We start from the raw sequence: 25045 nt of genomic DNA on the forward strand, positions 1-25045 counted from the left end.
GATCTGTTGTAACTTTACTCTGACTTAATTTACACTGGCTTGCCTTTTGCCAGTTTATTGTGCCGAGGATTGTTCCCATAGGCAAGTCTCCCATAATCCTGTCCCACAGGGACATAGGTGCTTTTGTGTCCTCTGTGTAAGTAATAGGAGATGTTTCTGCATTATAAGTGGAAGCCAGTTTCAGACCTATTTAGCTATTGGAGGTCTACCCATGAACTATGGGAACTGTAGCACTATAAAGAGCCTAGATATGGCTGACTAAACTGCGATTCTCAGGCCATGATGGTCAAAAAGTGCCTGAAACAAGTTTATATTTGTGTATATAACAACTAAAACATGTAAAACGTAATTGGAGCGTGTGTGCTCATTTTTCTTGAATTTTTGAATCCACTTTTCATTCCAGAACTTTGATCAGGAGTCCCTTGGGAATGATGTTGTTGACCTTTTTGTGTATTGATGTATCGCAGTCAGAACTAAAACTGTAAAAATTTCTTGTAGCAAAAGACATACTCAGGGCAACAAGACTGACTGGGGTGGATAAATCATTCCAAAAGCATTATCTTTCACATCTTGTGTACAGAGAGATTGACATGTAGCATTTGTAGGTGATCAATGACATAAATGTATGTATGTACATTGAAGAAGAGCATGTGCTTTCTGAAGATCTTAGTTCCACATTTCATATTCCTAAATACAAGCGTGTTTTTTTTAAAAAAAAAATCTGTGCCCTCATTCTTCTTTGAATTCCTTCTTCTTCTTCTTCTTCTTCTTCTTCTTTCCTTTCCCCCGTTTTTATAGGTGGGAACCAGGATGGAAAGTTCAGTGTCGGTTTTAGGGATGGAGTAGTTCGAACAGTCGTCAGCCTGGATAGAGAAACCATCCCATACTATACGCTTATCCTGGAGGCCATTGGTAAGGATTCCTGTGGACCGCTTTTGTTTCTGCTATCTGAGCAACTGATGTGTCTCTTCCAGACTGCCTCATTTGGAGTGCAATGGAAAGGGAACAGTTTGCAAAGGATCCATACAAATTAATGGTGCAATCTTCTGTTGCCATTTCTGAAGTTTCCCTTCCAATTCCATTAGCAAATCTCCATCACCGTATGAAGCAAGATGGTTTTGTTAACCACCTCCAGTTAATCCTGGGCCTTCCACACACCTTTCTCTCGTGTTCTGTAAATAAGCCCCTTTGTAGCTTTAGATGAGAGGAAAATTCTGTGTCTGATTAACTTGCTAATGATAATATTCCCCTGTGTAGTGAAATGCAGCCAGTCACTACATACTTGGGTTGAATGTAGATTAATGAAGACAACTAGCACAATCAATGGGATTTAAGTGCTCAACAATGTCTACTATTGATCACAAAGAATTTTTTCCATGTAGTGCAAATTTATGAAAGACTTGACGTTATTTGAAATGGAATATAATTGGTAAGATTAAACATCTTTGTGGTATTAATAATTCTGCAGTTTCATACTGATGCTTTGCTCAAGTTAATATACATCTTTCACAGGCTTTTCAAGAAAGCTGAAATAAAAAAAAATCGTCAAACAATTACAGTGAATTTGACATACATTATAATCAAAGCAAAATAGATATATCTGATGCAGGTGTTAAACAGACAAACCTACGCATTGTGTGTGCAATTTACAGTAAATCATATTTTAATTGCACACTAACTATGATGGAGCCATATATGTATATATATTTTCAACAGCTAGTAGCACCATCCTTTGGCACCCTTATAAGTTGCGCTCTTTCTGTGATAATATTTCATTGGCAGTGCAACTGGAAGATACCCTTGTTGGCCTTGTAGGTCTGGAATCTGGAACTGGGGAGACAGATGTTAGTCCTAGTCCCACATGAGAGTCCCTAGTGTCAGAACCTAGTCAGGCTTGACTCTTACAGACCTTTCAGAGTCTAGGAAGAAGAGAGGACACCCAGAGAAAGTTCAGAAGATGACCAAAATGATCAAGGATCTGAAACAGCTACCTCTATGAGAAAAAGTTACATTTAGAGCTTTTTAGTTTTTAAAAAAATGGTGAATAATTGGGGGGAGCAGGACATGATAGAGGTATATAAAATTATGTTGGGGAGAGAGAAAGGGTTTAAAGAGAATGTCAGAAAAATTAGGGCAAATGAAAGGGTGTGTACTTCTTCACACAGCTGCAAATTGCTACCAGGCAATGTAATAATGGCCACCAATTTAAATGGCTTTAATAGGGAGTTAGATAAATTCATGAGGATAAAGCTAGCCATGGCTCTGGTATACCTCTGAAAAATGGCCTTGCATCTCCATACTGGTTGCTGAGAATCACAAGTGGGGCAGGTACTGTTGTACTTACGTCCTGCTTGTGGGCTTCCTATAAATGTTTTGGCTGACCACAGTGAGACCAGGATGCTGGACTAGGTGGGCCTTTGGCCTGATACAGGGGGAGCTGCTCTTACCTTCTTACCTGGAACTGATAGAGTTTAAGGTGCCCCCCAGAAATTTGGACTCAGACAGAATGTGTGGAATGATTTGACAATCACCGCTCCACACATCAAATGGGGACGCCTTTTCGCTCACAGTCCCCCGGATCCCAGTGTGACTCCTGGTAGCTCGGGCTGGCTTCATCCTCCCCAGGCTGGATACCTGGAGGTTCTCCCCCTACTCAGCCAATCACCCAATCCTGCCTGGGGAGGCGTTGCCAGGGGATTGGCCAGGTAAGGGGAGGGACCGTCCTGCACACACAACAGAAGGTGAATCTTACCTGCGAAGCGGCAGTTGGCTCCAGAGCTTCTCCCACCCTGCCCTCCCTCAGTTAAGTCTTCTTTTGCAGGTTAACCTCTTCTCCACAGGTACGCAGGCGCTGCTACATCAGAGTCACTGTTGAAGGGCCAGAAAGGCATTTCCCTGCATTGGCAGGTTTGCCTTTCCCGTAGCAAAACGTCACACCTTTGGCGGTTTCAGGCCTTGGGTGGAATCCTTTAGTCTAGCTTCCTAAATGGAGGGGGCATGAAGCGGTGACCCACGCCCCCCCTTGCAGCAGTGATACCAGGGTTCCCCGTTAAAGGGGTCTTGAGGGGAGGCATTGGCCATATGCCGAGAGGTTGTCATTGCTCTCCCCTCCAACGGCGGCAAAACGGGGGGCAGGCTCTCTGCTTGAACATATGTTCTCCAGAGCCACCCCAATCCCCACACATTCTGGGTAACCCTGAAGTCTCCCAGATCCCTGGCTGGGGACTGGGAAGGATAAACGCCCAATGCCTGAGCCAAGGTCTCCCTACATCTGAAACTTAATAAAGTCGTGACCAATTTTAATCCCATAGCACGTTGTCTTGAGTCATTATTCCTCTCGGGGGTCGCCTGGGGTTGGGGGGACTCCTCCTGTCCACCAAGGAAATGGAGGAAGTTCCTGGGTTGCTTGCCCTTGCTTGCTTCTGGATTTGTTTGCATTCAGTCAACGCTCAGTCAGTAGACCTGCCTTTTTCCTAAACGTTGGGAGATTAAGATGGACCACTTTTTTCTCACAGATAACGGTCCAACAGGCAAACGGAGGACTGGGACAGCTACTGTATATGTCACTGTGCTGGATGTGAATGACAACCGGCCCATCTTCCTTCAAAGCAGCTACGAAGCCACTGTTCCTGAAGACATCCCTGACTACAGCAGCATCGTACAGGCATGTAACTAAACTGTTTGTTCTCGGTAAGATCCGGTGGGCGCAGTGGAAGAAGAGAAGCAATAAGCCAGCCTGCTCTCTCTCTCTCTCTCTCTCTCTCTCTCTCTCTCTCTTTTCATCCTAGCTGTTACCTGGTGTCGCAGTAACGTGATACTAAGGTTAGGCCATATCCCATGTACCAGGGTTTTACTACTTTATGTGCTTTGCTGAATTTAGCAGTCACTTCCTCTGTAGTTGGAAAGTCTAAGAACAGGAAGCAGGGCAATTCATAAACAAGTGAGCAGCATCAAAAAGATCAGGAGACTTTGAGTAGCAGATTTAATAACACCATTTCAAGAATAAAGAGGGGGAGCGAGAGGGTAGGGGGAGTCAGGCTCAAGGAGACACAATTCATTAGCTGGGCATCGGAAGTAACTGTGCTACAACATGGTAACCACAGAATGATTTCTTCTTAATGTGATGATGCAACACATCGCTGGAGCTGCTGTACTGACCCAGCGAATGGTTTAAACAGAAGAGGGCTCCTAAACAGAGCTACTTTCAGTGAGGCACAGGGCCTTTCTTGATGAAATAGGTATGCTTTGCTAGTGTACAAAACAGCTTTAAATAATAAATTGGGATAGAAGAATTTGGAGTCTCATTTTGCTTCTTTTGTTTCCCTCTTTGAAGCTAGCCCTTCATGGGATGAATGGCAGTAGAGCTGGTAAATGAACAACTGCATTCCCAGATTTTCTTCAAAACCAAACATTTTTATTTTCTCTAGCAAACACAGAGGGGTATTTCCAGCATGCTCTGAGTTGGCTTCTTGTTCCTTGAATTCCCCACTCTAGCCTGCCAAGAGGTATAGTGAGGTTGCAAGCTTTTGTTCCAAATCACATGGAAATTTTGCACAGCGGGGGGTCAGCTATGTTATATAAGAAGTCTGGGGTAATGTTTTCGAGACTTCAGTTGACTGGGGACAGGAGGGGATTGCCTCCAAATACCCAGTGCTATTTTTCTAGAAAAAGAGGTGCCGGAACTTCTCCCTTGTTCTCTTAGAATGGCAATGGTGTTCACCTGAGAGATGCTGGAGCTGCGCTCCGGTGAGCTCCAGCTGAAAAGGAAAAAAAGCCCTGTAAATAACCTAACCGCTAAATCTGAAAGTATCATAGGTGAAGGAATTGCTATGGTGGCCTTATGGAATATGAAGAATAATACACACCATAATGGAGAGAGAGAGAGAGAGAGAGAGAGAGAGAGAGAGAGAGAGAGAGAGAGAGAGAGAGAGAGCCCCCACACACATATACACGAGGTTTTTTGTTGTTGTTTAGTCGTTTGGTTGTGTCTGACTCTTCATGACCCCATGGACCAGAGCACGCCAGGCACTCCTGTCTTCCACTGCCTCCTGCAGTTCATAACTTTTATATGCCTGTTGTCTTTGTCCATGGAGTTTTCTTGGCAAGGATACTGGAGTGGCTTGCCGGTTCCTGCTCCAGGTGGATCACGTTTAGTCAAAACTCTCCACTATGACCTGTCTATCTCGGGTGGCCCTGCACGGCATAGCTCATAGCTTCTCTGAGTTGTTGAAGCCCCTTCGCCATGACAAGGCAGTGATCTCACCACATCTCTGTATTAGGGATTAGGTTGAGATTGTGCCTTGCCATAATTTGAACCAGCAGCCTGCCCGTTACACATTCTCTCTATATAGCATTGTGGCTCAGGCTTCCTTCCACCACATCACTTGCTGCTCTCCACCACCACCACCCTACGCTTGTACCAGAGGAGGCAGATGTGTTTTAACACCCAAAAGCAAACTTCTATGGGCCCTATAGGAGATGCTCTTGTTTCCTGGCAGGACCAGCCCCTGGTATCAAACCTGCGTAGATTGCAGATGAGTTCCTGATAACTTCAAAGTTATCAAATAAAACTTGCAAGGCGGCTGTTTCATAATGTTGATTAGGCCCTTTTGATGGTTTTAAAATTAAAATATGTCAACGCATCAAAATATGATTTTGTATGGGAATGACATAAATGCTTCAAGATTTGCTTTTGTTTATGCAGTTACATTTCTGATTGTCTCTTGATATTAACATGAGAAACTGTGATAGGGAGCAAAGCAATAAGAAACAAAATTGAACAGAGTAGCCAAGTCCTACTGAAGAGACCACAATAAGATGCTGTTTCAAATAAAACGTACTACGGGAATGTCTGCAAGGGAAAGGAATTGGGTGCCTATGAGGGATCTCCTGTGAAACTCATTTTAATAAATTGGAGAGATTGCTTTTCTGACCAAAACGAAAGGAAAGTCAAACGCATTAAAGTGAACATAAATGCTGTCACAAATCAAATTCGGGAAACAGACAATTTTTTTATTTTTAGTTTAAAATCAATTTTACAACTGAGTGAGTCACGGGAGGTGTGCTCTGCCTTCATTTAAAGTTTGTGTTTTGCCAGCTTATATCATAAATCTTCTTAAAGTGATTGGCACCATGAACTACTCATGTTCTGAACTGGGAATTTTCCTGTGGTTCAGATGCAAAAATGTCATGTCCTAAAGTGTTTAGGAAGAGGAGAGTGCTGCAATTAGGTGCCTAAATCTGATCTGCTAGTTGATATCCAGCCTCTTAAATATGCTGTGTGCTCAATATTAATAGCTCGGACGGAGTTAGTGTAACTTAGTGCCACCAAACTTTGCAACTTGTGCAGACATCTATGATTGGATCTCCCATGGTATTTCTTTTTATTTCAGCTTTGCACCCATCCATTCCCACCCCCACACCCTTAATTTGGATTGGGAACCAGGAGGAGGGGAGGCTAATGCTTCCTCATTTACACTGATTCTCCAGCCCTCTCTCTTGCTCTCTCTCTCTCTCTCTCTCTCTCTCTCTCTCTCTCACACACACACACACACACACACACACACATTCAGAGCTGCGATTAGCCATGAAGGGGGAAATACGCAGCCACCATGGTTTCACTATTAGTTCCTCCTAATAGTAACTTAGGAACGCGGGTGGCGCTGTGGTCTAAACCACAGAGCCTAGGGCTTGCCAATCGGAAGGTCGCAGTTCGAATCCCCACGGCGGGGTGAGCTCCCGTTGCTTGGTCCCTGCTCCTGCCAACCTAGCAGTTTGAAAGCACTTCAAAGTGCAAGTAGATAAATAGGTACCGCTCCGGCGGGAAGGCAAACAGCGTTTCTGTGCACTGCTCTTGTTCGCCAGAAGTGGCTTAGTCATGCTGCCAGCTCCCTTGGCCAATAAAGCGATATGTCAGGAGAGTCAGTCACCGAATTAGGGTATCATGTGTCACTTGGTTCTTAGTGGCTTAGCTGCCAGCCAGAAAATCCTTTCCCTTTAAAAACACACACACACACACAACTGCATTTGAACAAGCTACTCCCTTGGAGCCTCAGCCCAACATGGGGCTAATAATAGTGATCTCACTTACTGGGTTGATTACAAAGTGCACCGACTATAATGTATGTAGAGCACCATGAGTTGTATTCAGTGGTAGAATTGTTCCCCTTCCTTTCCTGCTCCTCAGCTTCCAAAAAAGCTTTGCCGGAGGACTGAGGTAGGAGGCTCCTGAGCAGTGTGGGCTCTGTCAACGCAGAACTTCAGCACAAGGGAGGAACTGTCTCACATCGGGTGGAGGAACTTTGCATGAAATGGAGCTCCCTCGGGTGCAATGTTCCTTTGCCCATTTTCAGGGGATTCCCTAAGGGTTGGACTGCAGGACCCTTGGGGTCCCTTCCGACACTACAATTCTATGGTGCAGCAAGGACAGAGTGCATCAATCCCCTAGGAGAGGCTTTTTCTCGTGCAACCAATAGATGCAACCCTATGGAATTCCAGATATTAATTTAAAGCAGCGTTCATCATTGACACTACAAATGGGCTTCGTTGCACTGTGCAGCTACTTCTCAATTCACAAGCTGCTTTGAATTTCAGAAGTGCACAAGCTCCTCTAGAGTCTCTACAAACGCATTCACAAATATGTTCGGGTGGCCTTTACTGCTTATATATTGAAATAATCCCCAACCCCAGCAGGTGCTAGTGTAATTTATTATTATTATTATTACATGAGTGTCTGTGGCAGAGTGTTGTATATCTACAGTCATTAAACCGAGAACAAAAATGGGGAAAGTGCAGTCACCTGTTTTAGAAAGTAGGTCGACTTAAAGCATACATTGCTGTATACACTCAAGCATTACAGAATTGTATTGGAGGGCCTTTCAGATATAAGGCTCCAATCTGAGAAGATGCTATATGAACTAAATAATCCACTACAAAGCATCTCCCCACACACACACACACACACACACACACACACAAAAGACCCCCTTGAAATGTACACCTTTTATTCCCATTTACTCCAGTAGATCCACTCGGTTGTAAAGTTTCAGCTTCCAATAAATGTCGTCACACTTTTATGATGTCTAGATGGTTAGTGCCCCATGCAGGATGTTTCACAATCTATTATGCAGGTGAAGCTTTTCTTTTCTTAGCCCTTCAAGTTACAAAACAATGGTTATAATTCAGATATGGCACTTGGGCCGACTGAAAGTTAGGTAACTTTTAAGTGCTTCATCGTCCAGTTGTGAGACTGGTGTTAATGGATCTTGGGCAAATTGAACTGTGCCTGGATTGCACTATTTCAAAATAAATAACTTGCATGGTATGCCAAAGCTATTCTCCCTAACTTTCTTTTGCCTGTTCCACATGTTCCATCTATTTCAATAAGAGGTACAACTAATAGGCAGTTAGCAAATCATTTCCCAGTATTACCATATAGATAGCCAAGATACCAGCAAAACAGACCTTTAAAAAAAACTAGCTTCCCACTTTTTGAACATTTATGTGTTTATTTAATGAAATATGTATACTCCTTAACTGTCAAAATCTCTAAGTGGTTTTCATTAAACATGTTGTGATCTTCCCGTTCTTTTTTCTTTTTTCATTTTCTACCTCAAAGAGCCTAAGAAAGATTACTGTAAGAAACTGCCACTTAAAAAAAATAATCCAATGTTTTCAAAAGTTTTCATATTATATTGCCATTTCCCCTTAACCCACCCACTCCCCAACTTCACCTGCTGATTTGCATGTGCGGGTTTAGAATCATAGAATCATAGAGTTGGAAGAGACCACAAGGGCCATCGAGTCCAACCCCCTGCCAAGCAGGAAACACCATCAGAGCACTCCTGACATATGGTTGTCAGGCCTCTGCTTGTTTAGTTGCTGAACTCTATGAAAGAAGAGCAGATGGGGAAAGAGTTGCAGGAACTGCGGGTTAAAAATGGCGGGCCACTGAAATGGCAAGCACCCCACCTTCCTTTCTCCAAACCACCCCCTCCTGAAGCTGCCGTTCTCCCTAAAAGAAGCAGTTATCAGAGTTTTCTTACATACACGTCCATGCACCGTACTGTGAATGAAACTTCCTGCTTTGCTGCATGGTGAAACGATCAAACATTTGCTTGCTTGCCTCCTAGCTAGCACACCATCAACCACTCAGAAACCATCAGATTACACTTGATTGGTGGCAGACCCATTTGTTTAAACTGCAGTCTTCCCTAGTCATATATAGAAAATGGGGTGGTGAGGCCAATGTGTAGAGCCAAGAGGGGGCTAAATCCTCCTCCCACCAAGGCTCCTTCCCTGCAGTCTTTCCCTTCAGGCACTTCCATCCAAATGTATACTTGTTTCCCATTTCATTGGGCATCCTCTTTAGTGGAAGTAGCCTTATCCCAAGTCAAACCACTGGCCCATTTAGCTCAATATTGTTTCCAATGTCTGGTGGCAGCACTTAAATGGTGGTCTTCCCCAGCCCTGACTGGAGATACCAGGGACTGAACCTGGGACTCTTTGAGTGCCAAACTGTGTGTTCTGCCACTGAGCTGTGGCCCTTCCCGTGAATGGTAATACTTTTGTGAGGCCATTGTACCACCCACGCACTGAAAGTACAACAATCTGCAACCTGATAAGTATTATACTCCTTCCCCTGCCTGAAATTGTTGCATTTGTTAATGCTGTATGCGGTGTGGATGCACCAGCTTCTCCTATGGATGTTACCTGTGGCATTCATCATGTTTATTTATTACTGTTCTGCTGTCACAGAACCTTTTGCCATTATAATTTAGGCTTCTTCTTTTTTCTTTGCTGTGTACTCCCCTACTGTCCAATTTCTATAGATCTTTTGTTAAAAAGTGATAAAGAGCAGAAGTTCACCTGCAGTTTTGTAAATCCTTAAAATCTCTAGCTCTGCCTTGTCTTGGCTGTGCCTCGTCTTGCAATTTAACTCCCAGGTTTTTGGAAAAAGTGAAAATCCCAATAGAATATTGTGCTGCTCCTAAAAAGCAACTTACCACAGCATTGTCCTGTGGCTAACTTAAATGTGTGATAATGCAATGTGCTTGTTCATGAAGGCCTTCAGATACGATTGAGTGGCCCTCAGCTTCATCCAGCTAGTTTTGGCTAAAGCTCTGGAATCAAAGTGAACGTTGCCAATGAGTCATTGCTGGCACATCTCAAGAGAACCATATCCACTTTCATTCATCTGGCAAGTGAACTGCAAGTCTTTCTCTTGTCTTTGGCAAACCTTTCTGCTGTCATAGAATTAAAGAGTTTGGGGAGCAAATGACCATAGACACAAACGGAACCAGGACGATTTGGAGTGCCTCATCTCCTTTAAAAAAGTTTCTTCAACTTTACAATATATTTTAAACGTATATCAAGCAGGCACTGCAAGTGTTTGCTTCTATCCCTTTTCCATAGTTAGGTATGTAATGGCCACTGTGCTTCTCCAATTCTCCCATCCTTGTTGCTCCGTGATTCTCCGAAAGAGCTTAGACTATATCTGAGGTCAGTTAACAATGTGCGGGATGCAGCTGAATCACGGAAGGTAATGGATGAGTCACAATTCAGTTGACTCCATGATGTTCCAGTCCTGGATTACAGGTACTTTTATCGAACAAGTTTCGTGGACTTGGGAAATGGGCCGGCTGCGCTTGACGCTGCGTATGGAATGCCTTAGTGACCCCAGACGTTTCCATAGCCTGAGCTGCGGCTCACTGGCATTCTCAGGGTGGTACGGCATACATTCGTGCGGACCATAGAAAGATTGATCTAGAGCTGCTGGCTTGCACAGAGTGATAAAGACGAGACAGGTAGCCAGGAGGAGGAAGATGCAGATGAGACCGATGATGATAGGCAAGGAGTCGGGCTTCTCCCCAGTCGGCTCAGGGCTTAGAGGGACCAGCTCAGCGGTGGCATTGAGAAATGCAAGTACCCTGGCGGTTGGAGAGGTCTCGTTGGCAGCAGGCGTTGTGCTCATCTTTCCTACAAGACACAGCAACAAGAGTGGAGTCAGAGAACTGGAATCACTGGCAAATTGTGAGAGAAGAATCAGCTGCCTTGTGTGTGTAAAACCGTCAAGGATAACAACAAAAACCCCAAACCCTAATTATAAATAAACGGACTCAGTTGAGTGGTCCCACGCTTCCACTGGCAGAACTTTGCTTAGAATCCACCAGTCCTTCCTCTAGTAGAGATGGATCTGCAGATTCCTCAAGTGCTTTAGCCTAGCTGGAAAGTGTCCTTGAACTGTCACAATGCCTTCTGCTTGCCCAGATGGGGAGGTTTGTGTGTTGCGTGGTTGAAATGCAGCTTGACATGCAAAGGGTGTAAGAGTCATAATCTCTGTGCTTTTGCCTCTGGCCCCATCCACCACTAGAACTTGGCTGCTGGAAAGGAATTATGCAAGGGAATTCAGCCTTGTTCTGCAAAAGCTTCTTCACCCCTGGTATATATCCTATAGCTGGGATGGCTAGCCCAGATCCAGCCCACCAAGCTGCAGGAAGTGGCCTGTCAGACCCTGAAGCATTATTTCACAATATCAGCACTGTGGTTCCCAGCATTGAGATGGAGAGGTCTTTCTTCCCCCATATGCACATTTCAGCAGTGGAGTGAAAACATTACATTTTTTAACTCTCCGCATACCTCTCTGTGCAGAGTAAAAGGTACCATTTGCCCCCACCTCACCCCAGCCTTGCCTTCTATTTCATTGCACTTCTTAGACCATTAATAAACAATGAAATTTAATCATAATAATTTCCCCAAAGAGGTCCATCCCTACCTTGCAACCATCGGTATGTCTTCCTGTCTGACTGTTTCCAGACTCAGTTCAGCAAACAGGAGCTATGGCATAATTCTACTGAGCTCTCACAATGCCAATGCAGCAGGGGGAAATAAGGAGTAAATAAGAGTTGGTCCTAGAACACTGCAGTGCCCCCTCACAGAAATATGGGCTTTGGAATGGATATTTAATTGTCTGGTACTATCCCTGCTGTGGTCAAGATTACAGAGAGGGCTTTCCTAAATGTCAGGCCTAGTGTGATTAATTTTTTGCCTACGCAGAGGGAGGAGGCACTGGGAGGACTGAGCAAATAAGTACATGGCATTGGTCTTTACAGAGCACAGAAAACAAAACAAAACAAACCCTAAGGCTAGCCTTTGGAAACAATTTGCTGAAGACGTTTCCTAAGATCTCAACATTAGCATGCGCGCCCTGCTCCATTATGTCCAAATTAACATTCCCTCGGACACTCACCCTGCCCACCAAACATTTGCTTGTTTTGGACAAAGAGTTCAAACATGCAGGGCATATTTATTTGGAGAAATTGGGGGGGGGAGAGATAAGTAAAAACATACAGATGACTTTGCTGCTTTGTAGTAATCAGGCTCTTGCTGGTAAGAGGGATCCAGGGAATCTCTCACTCCATAGCTATATTCAAATAAAAACAAAAAGTTGGGAGATCCAGTTCCTGATCTTGCACATGTGGTTTGGCCTCTGATTGGCTCTGGAGAACTAAATGTCTATTCTGCACTTACGGGCACAGCATAGACTGCTGATGGGACTTTATTCCCTGTTATCACACCTTCACAGGGTGGCTGTAACCAATAAGTGCTTGCTCACCCTGTGGACCACCCCAGCCATTTGGAAAGTCCTGCGCTGTAGGGGGGTTGGTCTAAAGGATCCTCAGGGTCCCTTCCAACTCTGCATTTGTATGATCCTATGACCTGTTACCCTGTTCCAGAATTCTTTCTTTAAAAAACAACAATACCTGGGCTGATTTTAAAATGTCACTGAACTTGTATCCACAGTAAAACTGGAGTGAATTTTGAAGTTTGTGGCAAAACACACAAACAAAAATAGAAACAGTATTATAAAAATGGTCAGGGAGCTCAACCGTACTTTTTTATGGCCCTACAAGCTGCGGAATAAGTGACCATGTCCTTTGAGGATCGTTTCAAGTGTTGTCGTACACAATCAACTTCCTTTTTTTGCCTCCCCCCCCCCTTTAGATCAGCCATGAAGATACAGAACAGATACTTGCATACTTTGATATATGTTAATATATCCAAATGGGTGCTGTCTTTGAATTCTTTTTGAGATAAGCAGCGGCTTTTGTTGTTCCTGACAGAACAGGAGTTTGCACAGGTACCTGAGCAAGTGCATATGGCAGATCCTTAACTTTTGGCTAGCTGATTTTATGCATAGGATTTGGCTTTCAGCAAGCGTTGACAAGCTCTGGGGAAAAACAAAACTCGTCAATGCATGCTAAGCACCAAATCTTGTTTCTAGTATTTATTGGCATCCAGTATTTATTGGTAGTTTTGGGGGGATTGGTCCATGCTTCTTCCAAGCCCAGTCTCCCCACACCCCTGGATCCTTTAAGTGGAACAGCCTCTGCAGCTTTAAACAGGCGAATCCTCTGAGACCAGTTTCTTCCCCTTTTACCAGTGATGTTTTCACAACCCTGATATACAATTACAGTGGTACCTCTGGATGCGAACGGGATCCGTTCCAGAGCTCCGTTTGCATCCTGAGTAGAATGTAACATGCTTCTGCACATCTGCGCATGTGCAGGTCACGTTTTGCCACTTCTGCGCATGGCATGCGTGTGATGTCATTTTGAGCATCTGCACATGCGCAAGCGGCGAACCCCTGAAGTAACGCGTTCCTTTACTTTTGGGTCGCCACAGAGCGTAACCTGAAAACACTCAACCTGAAGCATATTTAACCCGAGGTATGATTGTAGCAATAACAATCTAAGAAATAATAGTCTTCTAGAGTTCCGCTAGATGATCCATGTTAGACAGTTCTTTCGTCTGCAAAACAGATACTTGTCTCATGGGGGGGAATACTTTTAAAATCTGAGGGTGAGAAGGGCTGCATACTTGTTCCTTGATTATTGGATAATATTTGCTTGTGATTAGCAATACTGATGGATATTGGCAGTGCAGTTTTGAAAGGCTGTACAGCTGGAAGCGGCAACCATATGCTAAAGTTGCTTTATACACTAACAACTTTAAAACCTTTTACAGTTGCAACTTTCGAAACATGTTCACAGGGCTTTCTCTCCCCAACCCTACTGTCTGCAAACCCAATTTTACTAGTGTATAAAAGCACCACACACACACACCTGTATTTTTTTTAAAAAAAATTCAGTCAATAATCCTGTAATATTCTATAATGGAATCATCTTCTGGAATACTTACATTCAACAGTGCCTTATTTAGTATGACAAAGAAATATGTCAAATTGCCAGTCTTGAGGTTCAATGTGCTCTATTCTCATTCAGTTCCCCTGTGATGCTGTATCAAGCTGTCATTCTGCTTGTTCATGGCACTTGCAGATCACTTCTTAAGACCATTTATCTTACTTAAATGTCACTTCAACACTGAGTCTCCTTCCTCCCCTGGAAAAGTTTTCCTCTCCTAGGCGATCTGTTTTCTGTATGCATTTATTCCCACCAGAACTCTTGCTTGCTGTCTCTGGTGGCATTTATTTTCAGCAAGCTCACTTGCTGCATAAACTGAATTGGACCCAAGAATTTCAAGGTATTTGGTAACCGATGCACATAGAAGAGCCCCAACATATTTTGTGAGTTTGCCTATCGACAGAAAGAATGCAAATAACAAATCTTCTATACTCCACCATCCCCTCTCAGTGCTTTTTTTCTGCAGAATAATAATGATCAGATTTAAGACAAGCAATTGCCTTTCCCCTGAGAGGATGAAAAGAGAAGGGAAGCTAAAAACTAATGCCTAATTTTAGAAGAGACATGTGAACAGATATATATATATATATATATATATATATATGTAGGTTTTGGTGTCTTCGGGTGTCTAGACACCCCAACTCTTACACGGGAAGACACCCGAAGACACCAAAACCTACATTCCTGTACCCGTGAAAATCTACGAAAGCATATATATATATATATATATATATATATATATATATATATGCAGGTTTTGGTGTCTTCGGGTGTCTTCCCGTGTAAGAGTTGGGGTGTCTAGGCGACGTTTCGACGAGGTCTCACTCATCTTCAGGCTGGTGCTTTCGGCTTCTTGTTACTAGAACAGAGCAGGATCTCAGTGTTTGAGTTCCTATAAATACTGTTGAGGGGGTGTGGTGTATAGCCTCCAACGTTCTGGGCAGAGAGGAAGTTCCCAGGTTAATGTGCCTTTTCTTCTTTTGTTCATTAATTACTTGAGGGATATCTTGAGTGATTACTTGAGTGATATTCTGAGTACCACTTAGGAGGGTCATTAGGTGTGGATTAGTTGCTAAAGCTTTCGTGTCTTGACCTCTTGAGCTTGTGAAGAGTTTTTCTGAGAAGATGGCTGTACTGCACTTAGTTGTGCTCTGGCTTGGCTTCGTGTATAGGGGCGAGCTGTGGTTTTGTGCCCTGTGCCAGCCAGATCTGTGTAGGGATTGCAGGGGGGTGCAGCATCCGGAGGTGCCACTATGGTTTGGCTACTGGATGGTGTCTGTAATTTATCTGTGGAGAGGGTCTGGGTTTGGGTCTGGTGTGGTTGATTGGAGATGGCGTTCTGTGTGCCTCTGGTTCTGGTGTCGGTTTTTGTGGGGAGGGCTAATTTCCAGATGTCTGGCAGGCGGGACGTGTCGTCACGCTTGTTCATGTTGTGAGGGTGTTTCTCTATCTCGATGGCTTCCATGATTATTCTCTTGTGGTGATGTTCCATGTTAAAGAGCAATTTGGAATCTGCAAAATTAATTTCGTGTCCTGTTTCTTTCATGTGTTGGTAAAGAGAGGAAGTTTTTTCTTCTTTTTTGACGGCATTCTTGTGTTCTGCGATACGTGCATTTATTCGTCTGTTTGTTTGTCCAATGTACGTGGCTGGGCAGACTTTGCAGGGTATTTCATAGACCCCTTGGTTTTCTAACTGGATTTTATCTTTTGGGTTTCTGAGGATATTGGCTATTTTTGGGTTGGTGCAAAAGGCTGTTTTGATATTGTGTTTATGGAGGATTTTGCTAATTTTATCTGTAGTGCCCTTGATATAAGGAAGGAGGGCCATGCCATTGTTTTCTTCTGTGTCTTGGTTTTTGGGGGGTGTTTCTTTTTGGATTAGCTTCGTAACCCTGTTTTGCTGGTATCCGTTGGCGATTAACACATTTGAGAGATTCTGTAACTCAGTTGTCAAGTGGTCTTTGTCAGCCAGGCGTTTGGTTCTGGAGATGAGAGTCTTGGCTACGGAGTTTATTTGTGCAGGGTGGTGGTGTGATTGTGCATGTAAGTAGCGGTTGGTGTGTGTTTTTTTCCGGTAGATAGTGTGTCCTAGGGAGCCATCAGGTTTTTTGTAGATTAGGACGTCAAGGAAGGGAAGTTGGTTGTTGGCTTCTATTTCCATAGTGAATTGTATTTTGGGGTGTAGGCTGTTGAGATGTGTGAGGAAGCTATCTAGTTTTTCCTTCCCGTGTGGCCAAATTACAAAGGTGTCGTCAACATATCTGAGCCAAAGTTTGGGTTTGTGTTCTGACTTGTCTAAAGCATTGGTTTCAAAGTGTTCCATGTACAGATTTGCGATGACCGGTGAGAGGGGTGATCCCATAGGTGCTCCTTCTATCTGTTTGTATCTTTGTCCATTGTACTTCATCCACAATGAACACGTACTTCATCCACAATGGACAAAGATACAAACAGATAGAAGGAGCACCTATGGGATCACCCCTCTCACCAGACCCAAACCCAGACCCTCTCCACAGATAAATTACAGACACCATCCAGTAGCCAAACCATAGTGGCACCTCCGGATGCTGCACCCCCCTGCAATCCCTACACAGATCTGGCTGGCACAGGGCACAAAACCACAGCTCGCCCCTATACGCGAAGCCAAGCCAGAGCACAACTAAGTGCAGTACAGCCATCTTCTCAGAAAAACTCTTCACAAGCTCAAGAGGTCAAGACACGAAAGCTTTAGCAACTAATCCACACCTAATGACCCTCCTAAGTGGTACTCAGAATATCACTCAAGTAATCACTCAAGATATCCCTCAAGTAATTAATGAACAAAAGAAGAAAAGGCACATTAACCTGGGAACTTCCTCTCTGCCCAGAACGTTGGAGGCTATACACCACACCCCCTCAACAGTATTTATAGGAACTCAAACACTGAGATCCTGCTCTGTTCTAGTAACAAGAAGCCGAAAGCACCAGCCTGAAGATGACGAGTGAGACCTCGTCGAAACGTCGCCTAGACACCCCAACTCTTACACGGGAAGACACCCGAAGACACCAAAACCTATATATATATATATATATATATATATATATATATATATATATATATATATATATATATGATATCCACCATACACTTTCAATATCTATGTCAAGTAAAAGTAAATGGAGACACAAAGGCTTGTTTTAGCTCAATGAGATGCATTTCAAATTCACACGTGACATCACAAAACATGCTCCAGCCATTTTCTGGCCACTTGCTTACAAGTTATATATATCAGAAGTGGTGGTAATGTACGGCAAACTTCTTTGAAGCATGTCAGGAGGTCTTGCACGGTCTGTGCTTTCCCTTGTTTCATGTGACATGCATTTTAAGACACTTACACGTGTCTGTTCCTTCCCAAAGTAATTTGTGAAGCGGCCCTCACTTGAGCAGCGCTCGCTGATTTACCCTGCTATTCATCCCAGACAAATTTCACATCTTTCCCCTGAGTGGAAGCCTCAGTCTCACTCACACTTCTTCAGAAAGAATTCTCTGAGGTCAAAATAGCAAAGGTGGAACAGACAAATGGAGTGGCTTCTCTTTTAATGCACCAACCTTTTTCTTGGAAGATATTCCTGGAGGGAAACTGCATCACCCTAGCTGCAGGAAAACTTTTGGGCCCTGGCTATATTTCTAAGACAATTTTACCTTTTTTTTTTTTGCTTCCTGCCCTCCTCCAGCTTTTAAGGGGGATTTCTTCTTCTGTTCTTCATCCCCTGGGCTCTTGTGTAGCCTCTGTTGTCTTCCAGCCCCTGACAACTTGGGGGAGGGGTGAAGGGAACATGGGGCAGGCAGAGGATAGGGGGATGGAGGGAACAGAAACAAAGGAACTTAGATGTAGCAGCAAACACTAGGCAGCTAGTGACTATGCAGAGGAGCAGGCCTTTGAGCATTGAACACTTACATTCTTGATGGACATGGAAGCAACAACTTTTGAGATAGGAAGCTGTCGTGAACTGTGATTCTTTACCTCTAGCAGCTGTTCCATCCCCTGCTGAAAGTTGGAATGGTACAGTCTGGCCACTGGCTTCTATTCATTGAATGCCAGCCTTCAAGTTACTCCTCTGTTGATCTGGGACCAACAATTGGGGGGAGGGTGGGGGAGAGAGAGGAGGAGGAGGGACTCTGGCATGCAGTTCTTGCCCGTCTTCAGCTCTTCAACTTTCTCCCCACTCCTGTTTATTACTTTGCCAGCATCTTTTGTCTTCAATGTCATACTTTAAAGATCTTATATTTAATGTAGTATCCCCTCTGTTTCTAGAGTTAACTCCTTTCTGTTTTTTGTTTTTTTAATGGTCTGGTCCTGGCCCTGCACAAATAATCTGGGAGGAAAGGAGGGAGGGAGGGAGAGAGAGAGAGAGAGAGAGAGAGAGAGAGAGAGAGAGAGAGAGATGGTGTGGGGGGCAGCATGGAGAGAAATCTCTGGAGCAGTGGTTGCAGAGTCAGGCACATAGGGGGAAATGGAAGCATTTGGAGACAGATGTTTGAGGACGAAGAAAGAGAAAGTTAGTAGGCAGACAGAAAGCAAACTTGGATGTCCTTCTTGATATTTCACAAGGTTGGTGGAAACAGACGCACAGGTTCCCTAAGGTGCAGAAGGTATCAGTGGCTCTGTACATGCTCCCAGTTTTTCACATCCTGATCTCAATCTGCAGAGTAAGCAATCATGAGCTGCTGAGCCATGAATGGATGGTAAGGATTCCTGGTGCTGTCTATAGTGGCTAGGGTACTTTGGTAGCAAGAGAAGGCAGGCTACAGACAAGAGCTAGACTGGTACCACACTGGAGCATGGTGAATTGCAAGACTTTTGAGCATGTCTTGCATGACATATGCTAGACAGGGTCACCATGTCAGCATAAGAAAGAGCTGTATACCACCGTTATTGTACCTGCCTGGGCTTTCAGAGTGCATTAGCACATGCATTGTAGCACACTGTCTCCAGACTATAACTATTATTATTACTATTATTATTATTAATAATACCCCACCCATCTGGCTGGGTTTCTCCAGTCACTCTGGACAGCTCACAGCATATATTAGAACATTCTAAAACATTAAACATTAAAAACTTCCCTAAACAGGGCTGCTTTCAGATGTCTTCTAAAAGTCAGGTAGTTGTTTATTTCCTTGACATCTGATGCGAGGGCGTTCCACAGGGCAGGCGCCACTACCAAGAAGGCCCTCTGTCTGGCTCCCTGTAACCTTCTTGCAGTGAGAGACCAGCAGAAGGCCCTCGGCACTGGACCTCTGTGTCCAGGCTGAATGATGGGGGTGGAGACGCTTCTACAGGTATACTGGGCCGAGGCCATTTAGGGCTATAAAGGTCAGCACCAACACTTTGAATTGTGCTCGGAAACGCACTAAAAGCAAATGAAGATCCTTTAGGACTGGTGTTATGTGGTTCTGGCGGCCACTCCCAGTCACCAGTCTAGCTGCCGCATTCTGGATTAGTTGTAGTTTCCGGGTCACCATTCAAAGGTAGCCCCATGTAGAGCACATTGCAGTAGTCCAGGCAGGAGATAACCTCTTTGCCATCGCTATCACCACTTGGTAGGCTTGACGTTGAACTCTAACCTGTGTTCGGTCCGATTCAGAATGAGTTTTCCTTTACCAGCACTCTAGCCGTCTCAGCAATTGTTTCATCGCCCTCAGCTCTGGGGGAAACCACAGGGCCGTCCGGGCTCCATTCAGTTGGAGAGGGTACTTTGGAGCCAGACAGTCAATAGCCCTGGTTAACTCCGCATTCCAGCAGGCCACCAGGGAATTAACTGAAAGGCCATCAACATGGGATAAAACACCCCCCACCACTCTTTGGAAACCATTTGGATCCATTAAGTGGTGGGGATGGACCATCCAAATTGGTCCCAGCTCCCTGCAGAGGGGAAGGGTCACAGAGTCCAGTTGCACCAGGAAGTGATCTGACCATGGCACTTCTTTTGTTTCATGTTTACTTAGTGTCATATCACCCATGTCCATAGAGGTGAACACCAGGTCTAAGGCATGTCCATGGCTATGAGTTGGGCCAAACTTATACATGGACAGCCCCATGGAGGCTAGGATTGTAAAGCCTGCTAGACACATCAGAAATATTTATTTCAGTTCATCTTAAATCAAACAGTCAACAATAAACATGAAACCAGGGTTGTAATTGTTAATCGCTACTTCATTGTTTATTATCCTGAAAGCTGACCATTTGATTATATAAAGTATCTCTTGTGCATTTTGCTGTTTAAAATTGGATGCATTTTTGTACTGAATCAGCCCTCACAATGCCACCATGGAGTTACCATAGGCCTATAACTGAGTTGTGGAAATGTGGTTTGAATTGCTGCTATTTAGGATCACTTTGCACCTTTCAGCACCTGATGGTAAGGAAAAATTGCACCTTCTCAGCTTCAGCCTGTGGTGGATGAGGGAAATAAAACCTAATGGACCTTGATGAACTCAGCACTGAGAAGTTTTTGGCATACATCTAAAATAGACAAATACAAAGTCTTTAACAAGTTACCACCATTGTAGCCTTTGCAATCACTGAGATTTCTGCTGGCCATATTTGTGATCCTCATGTTCAGGATTGCTGGTGACTGCATGGAGATTCAGGGCTGGTCAGCATTGTTTAAATGGGGGGGGGGGGTCTGTCAGTTACATTGAGCCAGTTGTTAAGGCTTAGAATTTCAGATTTCCCTCATTTGACATGCTGGAATTTCAACCTACACACACATACACACACACACACACACACACACACACACACACACACAGTCTCCCTACCAAAAACCCAAACTTTCTAAAGTAATAAAAAAATCCAGCAGAGGGCACAAATGTACTTCACCCTTTTAGAAGACACTCTTGGCATTCCTTTAAAAAATCCTCTGCTGTGTTAATAAATAGTGTTCTTATTTTTCCCTAGCTTTTTAAGAAATATATGTGATATGCTTGTAACAGAGGCTGCCTACAGCAAGTGCATTATTCTTTGGACTCATATAAATGATTCCAGTGTCACCAGTGATGCTTTGAAGGAAGAAGTCCCTTGCGATAAGCAATAAGAACGCCAGAGGGTACCATTGAGTTGTGTTTCTTTTAGTATCAAGTGATATTCCATTATATACACACACCATGGAATTATTTGAAATATGCAATATCTCAAGTTCTGAGCCAGTTTCTGACAGTGATTGCTGGCTGTAGTAACTTCCATCAAAGCAGCAGCTTCAGAGGGAATATTAAGACAGATAATAACTTGCTTTAGAACTCAGTAATCCTTCAACTTTGTTGGATTATGTATTCCCACTGTCGTGAGTTTCTTCTTCTTTGGACACCACTGCGTTTTCTTACATTACATCCACCACCTATTAGCTTGTTTGAAAGACCTTTGAATTAAAACTTGGCTCCTTATTTATGCCTGTGCAACTGAATCACTAAATGATCAGGGTAAAGGAAAGGCCTAACATTGCTGGGCTTGTGTGTGCTCTATGCCACTGATAGCGGCTTCAGACATTGCTAGGAAGATACACAGTCTCATCTCTGTTCAGCTGGCAGCACTTGCTAATATTCAGAGTGGAATTTTCATGGGGGGAGATTTACATCTGTAGCCTGAATAAGTTCCCCTTTGAACATTTCATGAAGCATTGGCAGTTGATTACAGAAGTGACTGTATTTAGCTAACACTTCCTCAGCAGCATCCAAAACCGCCCTCAGATATTTGTCCATGAAGACTCTCAGTGGAACCTCCTTGTTTGTTACCTAGCAACACATCCCTTTCCCCTCACCTGCCATATTCAGGGCAGAGCTGCATATTATAATAGAATAAAATAAAATTGAACAACTGCCCAAAACGCCCCATGTTGAATTCTTGTTCTCCCCTTCGGTAACATAGACACAACTTACTCTGTTCCTGCTGTTGCCGTGTTGTGCATTTTCCCCCATTCCACACAATTAGCTCTAACGTGGAATGAGGAAATGCATATTATGGGGACCTCAGGACGTGAGGTAAATTGTATTACATATTGTAGAGAGGAATAGAAGAACTCAGCACAGCAGTGCAAGTATTTGTGGCCGGCAGCCCTGTTTCACTCATGCATATTTCCCCCCTCACTTTGCAAGGAGTGCTGGAAGAAACATAAGAGTGCTTCCAGCTAACCTGCTCACTGACCATTCATCCTGATTTGTTTGTAGGGAAATTAGATGGCATTAGCTGTTTAATAAGCATTCATTCTGATCTGTTTGCTGGGAGGTTAGATGCTGCTGCATCAAAGCCAAGTGTCCCATATTTCCCAGTGTCTTTTCTTGTCACTTTCCTTATCTCAAAAAGTCCTGTATTTGGGGCGGGGGGGGGGGTGTATTCCTCAAGGCCTCCCAACAAATTGTGCAAATGTGATTGAATCTCACCCAAAAATGTTCACTGTTTGGAACCACCCTTCATTTGAATCCTGTGTTTGTCACCGTTCTGGAGAAAGCTTTCCTCTTGCTTTAAATGGGTCTTCCAGACCAGCAGAATACCCACGGACCCCACCCATTAGCCCATAGACTATAGTTTAAGAAACACCACTCATGGTTTTGTAAACTGCATTGAAGCTTTTCACAATCAAGTGTATGTGCATTTTATTAAATAAGATTAAAATAAACCCAGCAAGCTTCAAGGTGGAGCTGGGATTTTACCCTGTACAGATGTTCTGTATTTCTCAACCTAAGTTCAAGGTGCTGAATACTCAGATATGAAACCACTGCAAGTGGTTGCCGTGCTACTCCAAGCACTTTTGACTGAGGCTGATTATCTGGAGCCATCTCAGGTCTGGTCTCAGGCATTTAATCCACCCTGGTGAATGACTTTTGAAGACTTTTTTGAAGCTTCAGTTAATCTAACAGAGAGCTTGATCATTAAATGGCACCAACCAACACTAGCATATTTCACTACTTGTCAAACAACTGCAGTGGGTGCTATTGTATTTCCAAGGAGAATTCACAGTTCTGGTGCTTACCTTTAGAAGCTTGATTTCAGTATTCCTCTGAAATTGGGTGGGCTGTGACTGGACAGGGAGTAGAAACACTCTTATATATTTTCTAAAAATAAGTATGTTGAATAGTTGGACTTTGACACAATGGCCTGTGTAATGTGTATGGGTTGCTCGTGCGTAAGTTGCCGCCTCTCCAGGCTTTGTTGCCTTGCTAAACCTTTCAGTCTGGGCAGCCCTTCACTTCGTGGCTGCCTCAGTCGCTAGCAGAATCTGTCAGTGGGCGTTTCTTAAATGTTTTCCAACATAAAAGTTGTTTGACACCCAGTCTCCTCCTACTCTCTCTGCGCGGAAGTCTTCTGCGCAGGGTGGGCGTGGGTAGCGGAGGACCCGTGCTGTCCCCGCTGGTGTCCGGTGAAGAGTCCTGGAGCCCTCTCGCCAATTCCCTCATCAGCCCCTCTATATCCCTGGTGTTGCGCTGATTTGCTTCCCCATCTGCGGAGCTGCCTCTCCCCCTGCTGGGCCCTTCTCCAGCATCATTTGAGAGCCTTCCCTCCGCCTCTAGCTCCGATGTCAGTTCCCTGACAGCCTGGTTTCTCAAATAATGATAACCTGTGATATGTTTAGCCTAACCATGATTTGTTTGAGCATATGAAACTAGTCCAGTAGATGAACCAAGGTTTGTTTCCTGCCAACAAACTGCAGTGTGAAGCCATGGTTAATCGTCGGCTTACCAATCATGGCCTGGTATTGTGTCTCAGCCATGTTTTCTCACCCCAGACACTTGCCAAGCAGAAAGCCACAAGGTGAGAGGAGCTTGAAAACAAACCAAGCTTTGAAAAAGTAAGCTTATGTTCTTGTTTTTGAGATGACACGTGATTTGTTAAACAAACTGTGGTAAAGCAAACCATGATTTAGCTTTGTGTATTAATGTAGCCTCTTATTGCTTGTTTCATTTGTTTGTTTGCTTGTTCAAAGGTGAAAGCCACAGATGCAGATGAAGGTGTGAATGGCCGGGTGTGGTACAGGATTATCAAAGGTAAGCAAAGAAAATGGATAGTGCTTTATTAATGATAAAAAATTTACAGTATACTTATAAAGTAACTAGAACAACCTTATTGATCGTTTTCATCCTTACCGTAACATCAGCAACCTTATGCGTTCTGCTCCACATTTTCTGGGCTTTAAACTTAATTATTGGGAAACGTACATCCTAGGGAATTATACTTCTAATATATCTGACTTCCTGGTACCATTAAAACTTGACAATTCATTCTTCATAACCCTCAAGATTAACTATATTGCAGGAAATGGCTTATGTTGCATCAGCTTGTCTTAACATCTAATACTCCACAGTCATGATCCTAAACATACCTATTTGAAAGTAAGTTCAGTTGATAATGGGACTTGCTTCCAAGTAAATCTGTAAGGATGTGATCGTGATACATGAAGTATGACTTCAAAAGAGAAATTTAATGCCCTGGAGCTAGAACTTCGGCCCTAGCCAATAGAAAGCCTGGCTGGAAGCTGAGGGGGAAAGAACTTTGAGATGGATTTGGGGTGTGAGGGGGGGAGGGATAGAAAAAGGGAGTTGAGGGAAAACAAAAAGTAAGCAGCTGGTAAAGATAAAGGACTGGCTACAATATGAACAAGCAAGGTTAGAAGTGGCATGTGTGACCTAAGGGACAAACTTGCATGGTACATTAACATGTATGCAACAAAGCCCTGCGGGAACTTCAATAGAAAGAGAAAAGCAACTTTGGAAGAGGCCTGTTTGAAAGGGTAGGAGGATGTGCATAATCATTTAATTTAGTGTAAGAGTAGCATTGCTATACTGGCTTCTTTATAAATTCATAATCCTA

The 25045-nt window shown here is 43.8% G+C and overlaps 2 protein-coding genes across 2 annotated transcripts in view; one reads left to right on the forward strand and one right to left on the reverse strand.

Moving 5' to 3' along the window:
- Window positions 1–25045, forward strand: part of CDH23 (cadherin related 23) — a 416648-nt gene that overhangs the window by 295277 nt on the left and 96326 nt on the right. Inside the window, exons 26-28 of the mRNA XM_081189581.1 lie at window positions 799–912; window positions 3516–3664; window positions 24162–24222. Of these exons, the coding sequence (XP_081045707.1) occupies window positions 799–912; window positions 3516–3664; window positions 24162–24222 (324 nt within the window). The remainder of the gene's footprint in view (window positions 1–798; window positions 913–3515; window positions 3665–24161; window positions 24223–25045) is intronic.
- LOC308585934 (uncharacterized protein C10orf105) lies at window positions 8868–18244 on the reverse strand. The gene is made up of 3 exons (XM_081192044.1): window positions 18140–18244; window positions 17791–17994; window positions 8868–10977 (listed from the first exon to the last, which is right to left on the reverse strand). Exons 2-3 carry the CDS (start codon window positions 17825–17827, stop codon window positions 10553–10555), a joined length of 462 nt encoding a protein of 153 aa, XP_081048170.1. The 5' UTR covers window positions 17828–17994; window positions 18140–18244; the 3' UTR covers window positions 8868–10552.

Source organism: Podarcis bocagei (assembly GCF_964188305.1).
Source record: "Podarcis bocagei genome assembly, chromosome: 4".
NCBI classification, from domain to species: domain Eukaryota; kingdom Metazoa; phylum Chordata; class Lepidosauria; order Squamata; family Lacertidae; genus Podarcis; species Podarcis bocagei.